The 14,537-nt window shown below is 56.9% G+C and overlaps 1 protein-coding gene across 5 annotated transcripts in view; it reads right to left on the bottom strand.

Moving 5' to 3' along the window:
* The window catches only part of DYSF (dysferlin), a 202,251-nt gene that overhangs the window by 109,888 nt on the left and 77,826 nt on the right, over positions 1-14,537 (bottom strand). For all 5 annotated transcript variants that reach the window (XM_090035143.1, XM_090035144.1, XM_090035142.1 and 2 more), the window contains 4 exons: positions 14,348-14,462; positions 12,452-12,557; positions 11,413-11,555; positions 7,600-7,773 (listed from right to left, as the gene is read on the bottom strand). In XM_090035143.1, the coding sequence (XP_089891269.1) occupies positions 7,600-7,773; positions 11,413-11,555; positions 12,452-12,557; positions 14,348-14,462 (538 nt within the window). The remainder of the gene's footprint in view (positions 1-7,599; positions 7,774-11,412; positions 11,556-12,451; positions 12,558-14,347; positions 14,463-14,537) is intronic.

Raw genomic sequence — 14,537 nt, forward strand, 5'->3', positions numbered from 1 at the left:
TAGTTTATAACAGGCCACAAGCTGAACAGGTTCAGGTCCCATCGCCTCTCCTCGTAGGGCCTGCCCTGTTGTCCCCTGATCATACAAGTGGCTTCCTCTGGACCCTCTCCATGCTGTCCACATCCCTCCTGAAGTGCGGCGCCCAGAACTGGACGCAGTCCTCCAGCTGTGGCCTGACCAGTGCCGCATAGAGGGGGAGGATCACCTCCCTGGACCTGCTCGAGATGCATCTGTGGATGCATGACAACGTGCGGTTGGCCTTCCTGACCACGTCCCCACACTGCCGGCCCATGTTCATCTTGGAGTCAATGATGACCCCCAGATCCTTTTCCGCCTCCGTGCTGACAAGAGGGGAGTTCCCCAGCCCATAGGTATGGTGCCGGTTGTTCCTCCCGAGGTGCATCACCTTGCACTTGTCTGTGTTGAAACCCATCCTATTCTTGTCCGCCCACCCTTGTAACCTGTCTAGGTCTGATTGTAGCCTGTTGCACCCTTCCAGTGTGCCCACGTCCCCCCACATCTTAGTGTCATCAGCAAATTTGAACAGGTGCTTTTTACCCCCTCGTCTAAGTCACTGATGAAGATGTTGAACAGTGCGGGCCCGAGGACCGAGCCCTGGGGAACCCCACTGCCCACATCCCTCCAGGTTGAGAAGGACCCATCCACTACCGCCCTCTGGGTGCGGCCCTCCAGCCAGTTGGCGACCCATTTGACTGTGTGGGTGTCTACGCCACAGCCCCACAGTTTCTTAATGAGAACGGGGTGAGAGACAGTGTCAGAAGCCTTCCAGAAGTCCAGGAAGACGATGTCCACTGCTACCCCTGCGTCTAGTGATCTGGTGATCTGATCGTAAAAGGCCACCAGGTTGGTCTGACAGGACCTGCCACTGATGAACCTGTGCTGGTTGCCCCTAAGTGTGCAGTCCCCTGCTGGCCCCTCCTGGATGTGTGCCAGCATAATTTTCTCAAACAGCTTGCCTAGGATCGAGGTAAGACTAACCGGCCTATAGTTTCCCGGGTCCTCCTTCCTCTCTTTTTTGAAGATGGGGACCACGTTGGCCCTCTTCCAGTCCTCCGGTACCTCACCAGAGCACCACGAGCGCTCGTAAAGTTGTGCCAGGGGACTTGCAATGACCTCGGCCAGTTCCTTTAGAACTCTAGGGTGGAGATCATCCGGACCGGCTGACTTGAATACGTCCAACCCCTCCAGAAGCTCCCTAACTAAATCCTCACTAACCCGTGGCCCAGGTGTGCCTGCCCCGGGGCCCGAGGGAGGCCCAGCAGGGAGGTGGCTGTTCTCGTCCCTACTTAGGAAGACGGAGGCAAAGAAATCGTTGAACATGTTAGCTTTGTTGAACATGTTAGCTTTGTTGTCTGGTGTGATGACCAAATTTCCCAACGCGTCCTGCAGGGGCCCCACATTACCCGGGACCTTCTTTTTACCCCCTATGTATTTACCCCCCAATGATCTGCTCAGGTACCTTCCAACCCTAGAAACTATGAAACTATGAAAGCGGGGGGATCACAGCAGTCAAAGTCCTGCTTCTGTAAAAGGTTCTTAATATACGCTCAAGAGACTCCACGTAGCGATCATGCCTCTTACTCCAGAAGAAGACAACGCCCCTGCCCTGCCCAAATCCATACCGACCTGACCAGGGGGTAAAATTCCCAAAGATTGTATCAGTTGGACCCTGAGAAGATGGGTATGCTGGAGCCTAGCTGAAATCTTCGCAGTATCAGAGTGACATTTAATGCAATGCAGTGGTCCCTTCGGACCTTAAACTCCACGAAACAACTATTGGAAAGTGCATGCATTATACATGCCCATGGCACCCAAACATGGGCACCTGAGCATTGGGAAGCAGAGGTGGGCTTATGCCAAGGACTGTGGGGTTGGAGTGTGCCAAAGCTTGGGGGAATCTGGATCAGGAGTTCAATCTGATCCGTTTCATCTGAATCCCATTCTGGATTCCTCTTTGCAGGCCTTCTCCAATCCCTGCCACCAACCAGAGCCAGAGGCACTGGAAAGCCATTCAACCCAGTGTTGCAGAGTCAGAAAATACCCACCCCCATCCCCTTAAGTCATTAAAGAGGGGTGTGCCCCCACGGTGCTATAACAGTAGGGCAGCCCCTCTCATCTGAGAGCTTCACCCTGTCCTATGCACATGGATGCATCCCGCCCCTGCCTCCCATCTCCTACCCTCCTCAAAGCAAATGATGGGCTAAGCGCTCACTTTATCATACAAAGCCTTGAAGGCAAGGTGGGCAGCTGTGCAAAGGATGGGCCCTGGCACTGGGAGTTTCCCAAGCAGCTTCTAGGGGTGGGAGGCCTCTCCCAGCTTCTCCTGACCGCCCCCAAAAAGATGTGATCTTGATGCTCAAGGAGGCTGGAATTCAACAGAGGGATTTTCCAGTTCACTGGGGCATTAAGGGCCAAGCTGGCAGCCCAGAAACCACAGCATCACGGACCAACACTGTTGTCTTGAAGATGCATTCCTTCTGGTTGTGTTTGAACCAATCTGCCCGCTGGAGAAGAGCCCTTTCACAGGGTTTGGTGCCACTGGAGGGGCAGTCACCTTGCTTCCTTGGACCTTGCACTTTCATCCTTCTTCCCAGCAATCTCCATTGTCTGATGGCCTCGTGTCAGCGAGAGCACAGCCACGGCATCATCCACAGGCATCTCATGAAGAACGGGGCTGATCCCGGGAACAAGACGGAGCCAGAAGAAAGGCCCTGGGGGGGCACTGGGGAGGAGACTGGTCCCTTTCCACCCAGCAATGAATGGCAGGGGGAACACAGGAGTCAGCAGCTGCTTTGTGCCGGGTCTCTTGCTTTGCGTACTCGTCATTACTGGAGGTGTTCAAGAAGTTGGAGGGGCGCTGGTCAGGGATGATCTAGGTGTAGGGATGCCTATTTTGTTCTATGGGTAGTTCTTTTGCTTCTGGGCTTTGTTGGATGCCACATGGAGCCAGAAGGGATTTTTTTTCATGTGTCAGGGGGTTTCGAGCCTTCCTTAGAGGTGCTGGGTACTGCTGCAGCCCAGGCTGGGGATGGGGACTGGGCTGTGCCAGTGTTCCTGCTGGGAGGTTCCTGGCTAGAGGGTCTTGCCCCCAAACTGATGCCATATTGGGGATCAGAAAGGAATTTTACCCCCTGGTCAGATTGGATGGGACTGGCAGGAGGGGGTAGCCCTCCACTGTACCAGAGGCACGGCCTCTGCCTGGGATCCCTTGAGTTTATATTAGCAACCAATCTGACCCCGCTTTGCAACCAAGCCTGACCCCCTCTTTGCAGCAGCAGGATGTTGGCCACCGTGGTCCCCCTGATTTCTCTGGGGCAGGTTTGGGTGTTACATCTCATGCTGTGTCTGGGCTGACTTTGCAGTTGTGCAAAGAGGTTGGACACGGGGTTTGTCTGGGCTCGTTTGGACAGGGCTGATCCTGCTTTGGGTGGGGGTTGGACTGGATGTGATCCCTTCTCTGTGACTCTTTGATGCCTTGGCAGCTCCGATGGCTGGGGCCTGATGGCTTCAAAGGGCTGCATTGCAGGTTTCCCAGACCTGGAGCTCAGTATTGCCCTTTCTCACTGCCCGGTCCAGGTCCCGCGCCTGACTTTTCCACCCGACTCGTCTCTGCCTCACCTGCCCTGTGCCTGGAGATAGAAACCAAAGGAGTTCTCTTCTTGAATGTCATCCACTCTGTGCCCATTTCTCCTGCACTGAACATGGTGACCGTTCCTGGAAGACTCCGCCTGCCACGCCACCGGTGGTGTGAATTCAACTCTAGACTTAGGCCAACAAAGTGTCTGCCAGCAAACCAAGCTGTAGGTGGTTCCCAGGATGGAGAGTCAATGGTGAGGCCGGCCCTGTCACACTCTTGGTATGGGACACCGGCTTGCTTTGAGCACGTCAGGCCAATAAGCTCGGGGACTTTGGTGTCTCTTATTTCCACCCAGCTTCATCCCACTACATCTCTCCCGGAGGTTTGCTCAGACGTGCTTCCTCCTGCTGGCACAGAAAACCCCCGTCAGGAATTCTGTCTGCCTGGGCTTCATCCAAAATCCGATGGTTGCCGCAGCGAGCCCGGCCTGCGTTTGTCTGTGCACGAACCGCTGATGATATCGTCTGCCGTCCTCTCCATGGGTTTGGTAGGACGAGGGAAGGCACCCTGGGGTAGCTGGCATGGATGGGAGGCATGGTAGGGGTCTCTCCATATGGGGCTGAGCATCCTGGAAGTGAAAGTACGAGTCGCTCGAGAGAGAGAGAGGAGCTGGAAAAGGCCTGAGTTTGCACAGGCATCCAGCCGGGCAGCAAACCCGGGGAATGCAGCCGCTAACCCCAAGCTATGCGGGCACCAAAGCAAGCCAGCATGACCTACTGCAGCTGGGAATGCAGTGCGTGTTGCCCGGGGCCGTGGCGTGATTTGCTGGGAGCGAGGAGGCCCGTCCCTGAGCCAGCCCTGTGGCCAGGGATGAATTCACCTGCTGGTCTCTGCAGAATAGCTCGGTGCCGGCAGCGTGACCGGCACCCTCCCTTCCCCTGGAACAGCAGTCTCGCTGGAGGAGGTGTATACAGGAGGCTTGGAAGGGACAAGGCTGGCAGGCCATGGGGCAGGCTGGGAGATGGGGGCATGGACCCCTGCCCACCACAACCCTTGTGGTGGGCAGGGGTCCTTGCTTGCAATCCTGTTTTTGGGGAGAAAGGGATGCAACAAACATCACCTCGTCTGGGCATGAGTGCAATTAGGAGCGTAAAGGTAGAGGTCTCTGCCAGGACAGGCGCCCTCATCTCTTCCTCACTGGGCTGCAAAGCATCTTGCTCTCATCTATCTGGGAGGCGGCAGGGCCCTGCCTGTCTGCAAGACTGATCCGACCCGCGGCTGCAAGGCTGGGGGGGAGAGTGGGGAAGGCGCCTTGCTGCAGCGGGGGGGAGGCCGATGCCAAAAGCTGCCCCGAGTCAATCCAGCTGCCCATGGGGGCTGATGATTCAGGATGTCACCCTCATGGCTCTGAGCACCATCACCACTCGTGTCCCCCGTCTCTTCCCTGCTGCATGCCCAGACCCGAGTGCCAGGCTCCAGCATGGGCGGCACTGTCCGGCACCCGCCATTCTGCATCCCGACTCGCCTCGTGCTTTCTTCCCCTGCGATCTCGGCTCGTCAAGTCAGGCGTGATGTCCTAAACGTTCTCAGCGTATTCCTCTGCAGCCAGGGCAGCCCTGAGCCCGGCTGGAGCCGTCTGCGCAGCATGCAGCCAGGTGGGCGCAGGGCTGCAGGTCAGCAGAGCCCACATGAGGCCCAGCAGCAGGCAGCCCAGCGCCACGTCTCATCTCCGATGCACGGACGAGTTGGGGAACCGGCCCAGAAAGGGGCTTCTGTGCTTGGAAGCTGAAACCCAAACACGTTGGGTGTCTCAGTTCCTGGGAGTCCAAGTCTAAGGCTTGGCTGGGCACCTGACACATGAGACGGGTCCGTGCACCGGCCCTGGTGCAAAACCAGAGCTCGCCTGAGCAAAGCGGGGGCAGGAGGGGAGGGTGCCTGTAAGCCAGCACAGCCCCCGGCAGCTGACCCCCCACTCAGAGCTCGGTAGCAGGCTTTTATGGAGGTCTGCTCTCTTTATGGGCTCATGAATGTGGGATCAGGGCCTGGCTGCTGCTGTTAAAGCCCCTTGTAAAACTTCACCGCTGCAGCAGGGAGGGGTCGCCCGGTAGTTGGAACCGGACTGGTCTGAGATGGGGGAGCGGGGAACAGGGGGGTGGGCGATCAGGGGAGCCGCAGGGGGTAGGTACAATGGCAATATGCACACACAAGTACACGCACAGGCATGTGGACACACGCACTCAAGGGGCAGCTACAGTCGCAGCACATGCATGTGTGTACTCACAGTCATGCACAGATGTGCACGCACATGTGCACACACATACACAAGCATCAAGGTGCAGGAAAATGGTGGCATATACACACACGCACGTACACCAAGGTGCGGGGACGACGGCAGCATGTGCTCACTTGCCCACTCATAGTCAGAGACACACACATGCATCACAGTTACACACATGCACACACGCACCAAGCTGCAGCAAAATGGTGGCATATACACATACATGGCTACATTCAGGCTTAGGGACAGTGGCAGCCCATACACATGCATACATACATGTGCCTGCACACACACTCACACCACATCACAGCTACCATGGCAGCACACACACACCAATAGCAATGACGATAGCAGCACACATACACTTTACTTGTGACAGAGCCAGGACTCGAACTTGGGACTCATACATCTCTGGGAACGTCCCACCCAGCGGGCAACACTTCCACATGGAAGCAAGTCCTGGGACCACGCACACCCCCAAATTAGACCCCTCTCTACATGGAACAAATGACTCCTGTGTCCCAGCCGGGATGAATGCACAACCCTTGGTCAAGATATACAGCACCTTGCACCAAATTAATCCATGAGCCAAAACCGTGCCCCGAGCAGTGGGGCTCTCCAGTGCTGGCAAAACTGGGGTGGCAGAGAGATTAAAAAGTCTGTCTATACCCCGGCCCAACTGGTCTGGGGGGCAGCTCCCAATTCATGCCCCCCCACAACCTGGAAACAGGGCAGTGCATCTGTTCCAGGGGTCACCTGGCGGCTGCCCCCCACGATAGGATGCATGGGGGCACCCCAGAAGGGGCTGGACAGCTGCTTCTCGAGGTCCGGCTCATGCTGACGGGAGCAGGCGGGGGGCCCGGGGCTGAGATCGTCCTGCAGACCATGCCCCTCCCTGCCCTCTGCCAAACCCTGGGGTGCCCAGAAACAAACCCGACAGGGCCAAGTTTCACGCATCGCCTTGTCTCAAGCTCAGCGTGGCGTTCACGACTTGGAGGACGGGGGGACAGAACAGAGCACGAAGGGGGGAAATCCAGAGGGGAGGGGGTAAAAAAAGAAAAAAGAAACCCTGCTATAATAGAGGCTTTGTGTTGCAGCGGTCGGTTCTCATTTAGCCCCTGGAAAAGGCAAGCGATTATGAAATCCAAGGGAGAACGGACGCCAGAATAGGAGTGAAATGCATCCTGTCAGGGGCTAGGCACCAGATAACGCTGCACGGAGCCAGCCCTAGCCCCGCGCCAGGGTGCACGTGGATGGAGGCTCTGGGCAGGCAGAAAGCGGCTCTTGCTTTTCGAGAGAAGAAAAGGGAGATAAACAGACCCCGGAGAGGCAGGGATCGGGTGCTGAGTTACAGTCGGGACCAGCCTCCGCGAGGGCTTGCAGCACGGCAGACCCCTCTCCAGGCAGGAGGTTGGGTTAGCTGGGAAAACACCCCCCGCTTCCTAAAAGACCTGCTCCAGCCCCAGGGAGCAAGGCAGGGGCAGAGTGAAGTTTTGGGGCAGCACAGAAGCAGAAAGAGGAGTGGAAACCCCCGGATTAGCAGGGCCCTTGGCCCACGGATGCTCAGGACCACCCTGCAGCAGCCCCGTTGCTGGGACGTGGCGTGCACGGAGCTGCAGAGAGCGGGCAGCCGGCCCATTCAGGCCCAGAGGTGGGGTAGGGATACCCCGGGAGCCGGGCAGTGGGTGACACCAGGCTGAGGGCACAGGCAATGGGGACCTACCAGGGCGCCTTCCAGGGCGAAGACGGCGGCGGGGCCGGTGCGCTCCAGGGGCTCCATGCGTCGGCGCCAGCGACGGCGACGGAAAGCGTCCGTCTTGCGGTACTTCAGGTGGAACCGCCAGCCGAAAAGCGAGGCATATTCCCAGCCCTCTCCCTCCAGCTCTTCCTGCTTGTGCTACGGGGGGGAGGAAGAGGGTTGGCACGTAAGGAAGGGATCCTGCCATCAGCTTTTGAACCCATTTCCCAGGTCCCCACCTTCCTCCCTCTCAACAATAAGCAACAGCTGAGCTCATCATTGAGCCGCGGAGACTTTCGGAGGCCCCCGCTGCATTAGAAATGTTGATATCCATGATTTGCTCTAGCTCACCAGGCCTCCTCACAGCTTTGGGATGGCTCGGGTCAAGCTAAAGTGTGCAATCCTGTTTTTGGGGAGAAAGAGATGCAACAATCACCTCGTGTGGGCATGAGTGCAATTAGGAGCGTAAAGGTAGAGGCGTAAGCCAATAGGTACAAGGAAAGCTGTCTGAAAGCATGCTGATGCATTCAAGTAGATATATTAATAAAAGGTTGGGATGTAGAGAGAGTTGTCAGACACTCCTTCAAGACTGCAGAGGTGATACGCTGCCCTGCAGACCCTGAGAGCTGTCTGACCAAAACCCTCTGGGACAGACCACCCGCTCAGCAAGGTAACTTGCTCGTTGCTTGTTAATGCAATGTGTTCCCCAGAGTCACAGACAGCGAGGGCTGGGAGGGAGCTCAGGGGGTCACATCTAGTGCAACCCCCTGCTCCAGGCAGGACCACCCCAACCACATCATCCCAGCCAGGGCTTCGTCTACCTGGGTTTTAAACACCGCCAAGGATGGAGACTGCACCGCCTCTCTAAGGAGCCTGTTCCAGTGCTTCACCACCCTCCTTGGGAGAAAGTTTTTCCTAATATCCAACCTCAACTTCCTTTGCTGCAGCCTGAGCCCGTTGCTCCTTGTTCTCTCTGAATAAATGCGGAGCTCCTGTCTCTCCTTGCACGTCTCAAACCTGACCAGCCCGAAGCACGGCTGTGCAGGTAACAAGGGGCAGCTGCTTCTGCACCCTCCTCTCTTCACTGCAGTGATCCCTCCAAGGTTACACCTCCCACCCCAGAACAGGTTGCAACTGGGCAGGTTTCTCTTGGTCCCATTCACCACTGGCGCCGGGACGGGCTCCCTTCACTGCACCCTGCGTCATAGGTCTATAGCAGTGCTCTTTGCCCATCAAACTGGGCACTGAGTTCATCTACCCTGTGCCACTGTCAAGCCACCCACCCTACAGCCTGTCAGGCACCGCCAGCCCCTTTCTGCCCTGGGAATCGTTGCACCCCGTGCTGAAAAGCGGCTGCCTCTGGGGTGGAACGAGGCCACTGTTTGCAGTAGCAATCTCTGCCTTTTTGTTAGATGCAGCACACAGCACCCAGTGCTTCGATCCTGGTGTCTACCACAGTGCCGCAACCCTTTAAAACCCCAGAGCAATCCCACACAGGAATACAGGGCCTGCAAGAAAGACGGCTGCATCCACCTGCCCCTGCAAGCAAACCGGACCAGCCAGGAAGCATTGCACTCGGAGGCTGACAGCCAAGATACCAAGGTAAACTCCCTGATGCTTCCCCCCGGACCTGGAGAGGGCAAGGGTCCCATCCCCCCACCACCAAGCCCCGCGTTTCTAGGAGGCTTCGTCTCCATGCTCTGGACTGCCTTAAGTCTGGAGAGAGCGGACTTGCCGCCGCCTAAGCCAAGCCTTCTCCTCGCTGCCGGCTCAGCCTCAGTTGTCCTACCTGCAGCTGTCGGGTACGTTGGGCCCCAAGAGTGTATACCCCCCACGCACCTTTGCTGAGAGACCAGTGACTTGGGGGCTCTGCTCAGGGACTGCCTTAGGGGTAGGTGCTGCACTGTCTTGCACAACTCCTGGCATTGGATTTACATGGCTGGGGGGAGTGGAAGTAAAGCTTCCTGACTTTCCAAGCAGCAGGACGATGGTTGTAGCTGCCCAGGGAGGCCATGTGGAGACTCTGTCCCTGTGCCTGGCACAGGCTGGACAGGCATCTGTATGGGATGGGGTAGGAGCACGGACATCTCGGGGCACTTCCCAGGCTAGCGAAGATCCAAGACTTGCTTGGACTCATTAAGCACGGGCATCTTGGGGTACTTCCCAGGCTAGCAAAGATCCAAGACTTGCTTGGACTCATTAAGCACCTTGGATAAAGCACAAAACCTCCCAGCCCAAAGTTTTGTGGATCCCAGCTACACTCCTTAGGGAGGGACCTCCCACCCGTTGCTTGGCGTCTGGATAAGAAGAGGGCCTCGAGCCCTAGAGCTGTCCTTGGGGCCTGGCTACCATCACGGACTCGAACTAGAAGAGGCCGGGAGCAGCCCAAACTCAGAGGAGAGACAGCCCCTCCGATGGGGAGCTTGCAGGCCAAGGATGCTCAGGGCTGAGCTTCCCTGAGCAGCTCGCGGGGAGCTGAAGGTAAAGACAAGACAGAGCTGGGAGCTTCCACCAGTCCTCAGCTCATTAGCAAATGCTCATGAAGGGGGCTTTATCGCCCTAAGAAATTGCACATCATTCTGGACCACCGTGGCTACAACATACATTTCTGCACTACCAGAACGCAGAAGATACAGAAATCTGCTTTCAGTGGAAAATCTGTGTTGGCAGCTGGGTCTCCCCACGGCTGGGCAGGAGTGGGCTAGTTTCAAGGTGAAGAGGAAGCCGGGATGCTCTGGGAGCCTGAGGCTGACCCGCCACGGTCAAGGTGACATTCGTGGGCCGAGGGTGACACCTACAGGCCACTGGGGATGTGGCAAGGTTTGAGAATGGGTCCGGGGACGGGGGGCTCGGTCCCAGGCAGAGTATCAGGCTCTGCGCTGGGTATGGGGTTAGGGTATGGGGAGCTTTGGGCCTGGAGCTGCCCTGACCCAACAGCGGCCAATGCCCATCGTGCCATGGGTTGAATCGTAAAATCGCAGAAAGGGACCTCACATGTAGTGCAACCCCTGCTCCAAGCAGGACCAGCCCCACCTATACCATCCCAGTCAAGGCTTCGTGTACCTGGGTCTTAAAGCCTCCAAGGATGGAGACGGCACCACCTCTTTGGGGAGCCTGCTCCGCCTTCCTCGCGAGAAAGTTCTTCCTGATATCCAACTTAAACCTCCCCTGGTAGGAATAACACCCGTGCAGAAGTTTGTGTGTCTTTGCACGTGTGCGTGCATGCATGTTTGGGTACGCGCATGCTTACATTGGTGTGTGTGAGTGTATGTTTGTGTGTGCACAGGCCTGTGTATGTTTTCACAAAGGTGAGCGTGCACGGGTGTGCACACAGATGGGGATGGTGGGGGAGCAGCAAAAGCTCCCGGGTTCCTGACAGGCCGACAAAGCAGGGGCAGCAGCTTTCCCCTTGTACCCTGCCAGGTCTTCCCCGCCACACGGGTCAGAGCCGGGCGCCCTCCATGACTAGCCTGGCCCTCGGCTTCCTTATCGAGCTTGCACACAGCGGTGGCAGTCAGCACCAGCCCGAGTTGCACTGGGGACTCTGGGCCGACTGGAAGCTGGCACCTGCTCTCCCGTGTGGCTCAGCCATGACTGACCAGGGGTCCCCCAGTGATCCACGAATGGTCGTTCAGGCTCTGCCTGGGCTTCAAAGACCAGCCTCCTGTACTCTCCAGCCTGGCTGCACCAACAGAGACGCTGCCCTGGCGGGGAGAGTGGCCTAGCATCCTTGTCCCCATGTTACAGACGGGGAAACTGAGGCATGAGTGGTGCAGTGACTTGCTCAAGGCACCGTACCTTTTTCAACGCCTCCATCTGCATGAGGTCCCTCCGGCGGAGCCGCACCCAGCGCCGGCGCCGGTTGGTGTGGTACATCTTCTCCGCCGGCACCCAGGACTTGGGCTTGCGGTCGGGGGGGATGGTGATGCCGTACTCCCAGCCTGGGAGTGAGAGACAGAGAGAGAGAGCCGTGTTGGGGGGTAGGGGGCACCCACAATGGTCTCTGGCTGCGAGGTCATCGATGACATCATTGTGAAAGCCACTTTTAGTGACTGATATATTTTCTTTCTGATAATTGTTACCATGTCCTGGAATGCTCCTAATGAGTGTGCAACGCTTCCCCTGCATGGATAACAGCCTACAACTGCTGCCAGGGTCAACTCATCTCCAGCTGAGCCTGTTTCACCTCACTAACACCCTTCCCAGTGACTCGTCTCCCTTGCTGTCTTCCTAGGGTACCTGGAAGGGGGGTGTTATTGCAGGGTGCTTGGGGCTGGGGTGCGCGGCAGGGGCTGGACGGAGGGTCCCGGCAGGCAAATGTTTGATTTGTGGATGACTGAGATTATAGGGAAGTGGGTGCAGGGGCCCTGGGGATCCTGCCTGGTCTGAGGGCTTTGGAGATCCCTCCATGCATTAGGTTGTCCACTACCTCCAGCTCCAAGACCTGCCCATCCGACCACCATCCCAGCCTCACTCGTCCCTGGTCCATCCATCCCCTCTGGTCCCCAAGGTCATTGCTGCTGCGCCCCATGCCCCTCTGGTGAAGAAATCCCAGGTGTGAGGAGATATTGGCTCAGCCCCCGTCCCCGGTCTAGCAGCTCCAGTGCTGCTACCAGCCATGGAGTTGGACTGGGGTCGACGAAGCCAGAATAGGTCATAAGTCTGCAATATTTTGGAGGATCTTGTATCACTCTTGGCTGCCTTTGAGTCTCCAGCCTGAATGGCCACATCCCCATTAACAGCGGGGCAGGCTGGAGCAGGTAAGCCATACAGCCCCGGGGGGGAAAGTGCCCCAACAGGACAGCCGTACAGCCTGGGACATCCGGTGCGGGGATACCTCTTTCGTCCACAGCTCTGTTGAGGTCCGTGTCCCATTCTGAGTCCTCCCACTTCCACCCCGGGGGGCACTCGATCTCGTCCTTCGGCAGCACCTTCTCTCCGTTCTGCAAACACAGGGGGGCTTTAGGACACGACACCTGGCTCGGTCCCTACCTCTTTCAGGGCTGGCGACAGGGGCAGGCTCAGCCCTTCCCAAAATCTAGCCCCCCTGTGGCAAAGCATTTCAGCCAAGGGCAGGGTGTACCATATTTCCCCATGTACCACATGCCCCTAAATAAGCCATGTGCCTTGTTTTTTTGGAAGGTGGGATATAGAAAGATTTTTCAAGAGCTGGATTCTTCCACGAGGACAGGAGAGGACACAACCCTGTGTTAACCATTTCACACCTGCTCTCATATACCAGTTTTCAGCAAGTTTGATCCCATCACAAGGATATAGGGACACGTAGTACTGCCATCCTCTACGTCTCAATGCAGTGAAGGCCAGGCAAAAAAAAGCAGTTTCCCTGTTTGCAATGCACACCCCGGCAGGCTGATTTTAGGGGGAATGCTGCATATGTATGTGAGTAAATACAGTGTGTCTTGCCTTGCCCCTAGCACTGTTCCAGCTTTCCTGGTGCCGTCACCTGCCAGCCTTTTGGAGCACACGGCTACAAACAGCTTGGGACAGACCCTCCCTTTCATAGCACAATGTCACAGAATCATAAAATCACAGACAAGGAGGGCGGGAGGGGACCTCAGGGGGTCACATCTAGCACAACCCCCTGCTCCAGGCAGGACCAGCCCCAACTCCATCATCCCAGCCAGGGCTTTGTCTACCCAGGTCTTAACTTAACCATCTCTCTTTGTAACCTGTCCCAGTACTTCACCACCCTCCTCGGGAGAAAGATTTTTCCTAATATCTAACCTAAACCTCCCTTGCTGCAGCTTGAGCCCATTGCTCCTTCTGCCATCTGCCCCCATTGAGACCAGCCCAGCTCCATCCTCTTTGCAGCCCCCCTGCAGGGAGGTGAAGGCTATTCAATCCTCCTCGGTCTTCTCTTCTGCAGACTCATTCAGCCCATTTCCCTCAGCCTCTCATCACCAGTCCTGTCCCCCAACCTCCAACCATTTTCATTGCCAATTCTCCAATGTGTCCACATCCTTTCTGTAATGGGGGGCCACAGCTGGACATAGGACTCCAGATGTGGCCTCCCCAGTGCTGAATAGAGGGGAAGCGTCACCGCCCTCCCTGTGCTGGCAATGTCCTTCCCTAATGCTTTGCAAATGGAGACACAGCAGTAGCTCCTCTGTTCTGGGGATGCTACAAGCAGCGTGCAGAGCAGCAATTCAGTTCCCAGCCGAGGCTGCAATCCCGCTCCAAACCTACCGCACGGACCTGCCCTGCCCCGTCCAGAGTGGGGAGCGCTGAGAATTTGCAAACAAATCGGTCGACCTGTTTACAAGCTGCAGCCCCTCATCATGACCCCACTGTGAGAGGCTTCAGTGTGTCTAGGCTTTTTATTTTTATTTTTTTTCCCTCCCCTAAATCCCTCAGAGCAAATAAATTCCTGGAGCCTGAGACGTGAAAACAAACTCATTTGCGGGAGAGTCTGGGGCTCTGCCGTGCAGGGTCTGTTTGTAGGAGCTGCTTTATCGGCTCGATTGGTGACGACTGTTTCTATTCATGGGGCTGGGGGCTGCTGTATCACCATCATTGACAATGAGGGGTGGGAAGGGACCTCAGGGGGTCACATCTAGTGCAACCCACTGCTCCAAGCTGGACCAGCCCCAACTCCATCATCCCAGCCAAGGCTTTGTCCACCCGGGTCTTAAACACCTCCAAGGATGGAGATTGTGTAGGAAGGGTCTGATGCCATAAGGCAGAGGGTACCCATCCGCCAAAAAGCCCTCACCACATCCGTGTAGGCTTCTGCCATGTGGATCCACTGGCCACCGGGAAGGCGGACTTGATTCTCAAACACTTCCTCCACGAAGCTCATGTGACCGGCGTCCGTGTCGTAAAGGAGCCTGCAGCCAGGGAGGGAAGGGAAAAGGGGTGAGCACTCCCATCCTTTGTCTTACACCGGTGCGCCTGCCCCCCAG

The sequence above is a fragment of the Crocodylus siamensis genome, chromosome 2 (assembly GCF_052110815.1).
Source record: "Crocodylus siamensis isolate JL-2025a chromosome 2, ASM5211081v1, whole genome shotgun sequence".
Lineage (NCBI taxonomy): Eukaryota > Metazoa > Chordata > Crocodylia > Crocodylidae > Crocodylus > Crocodylus siamensis.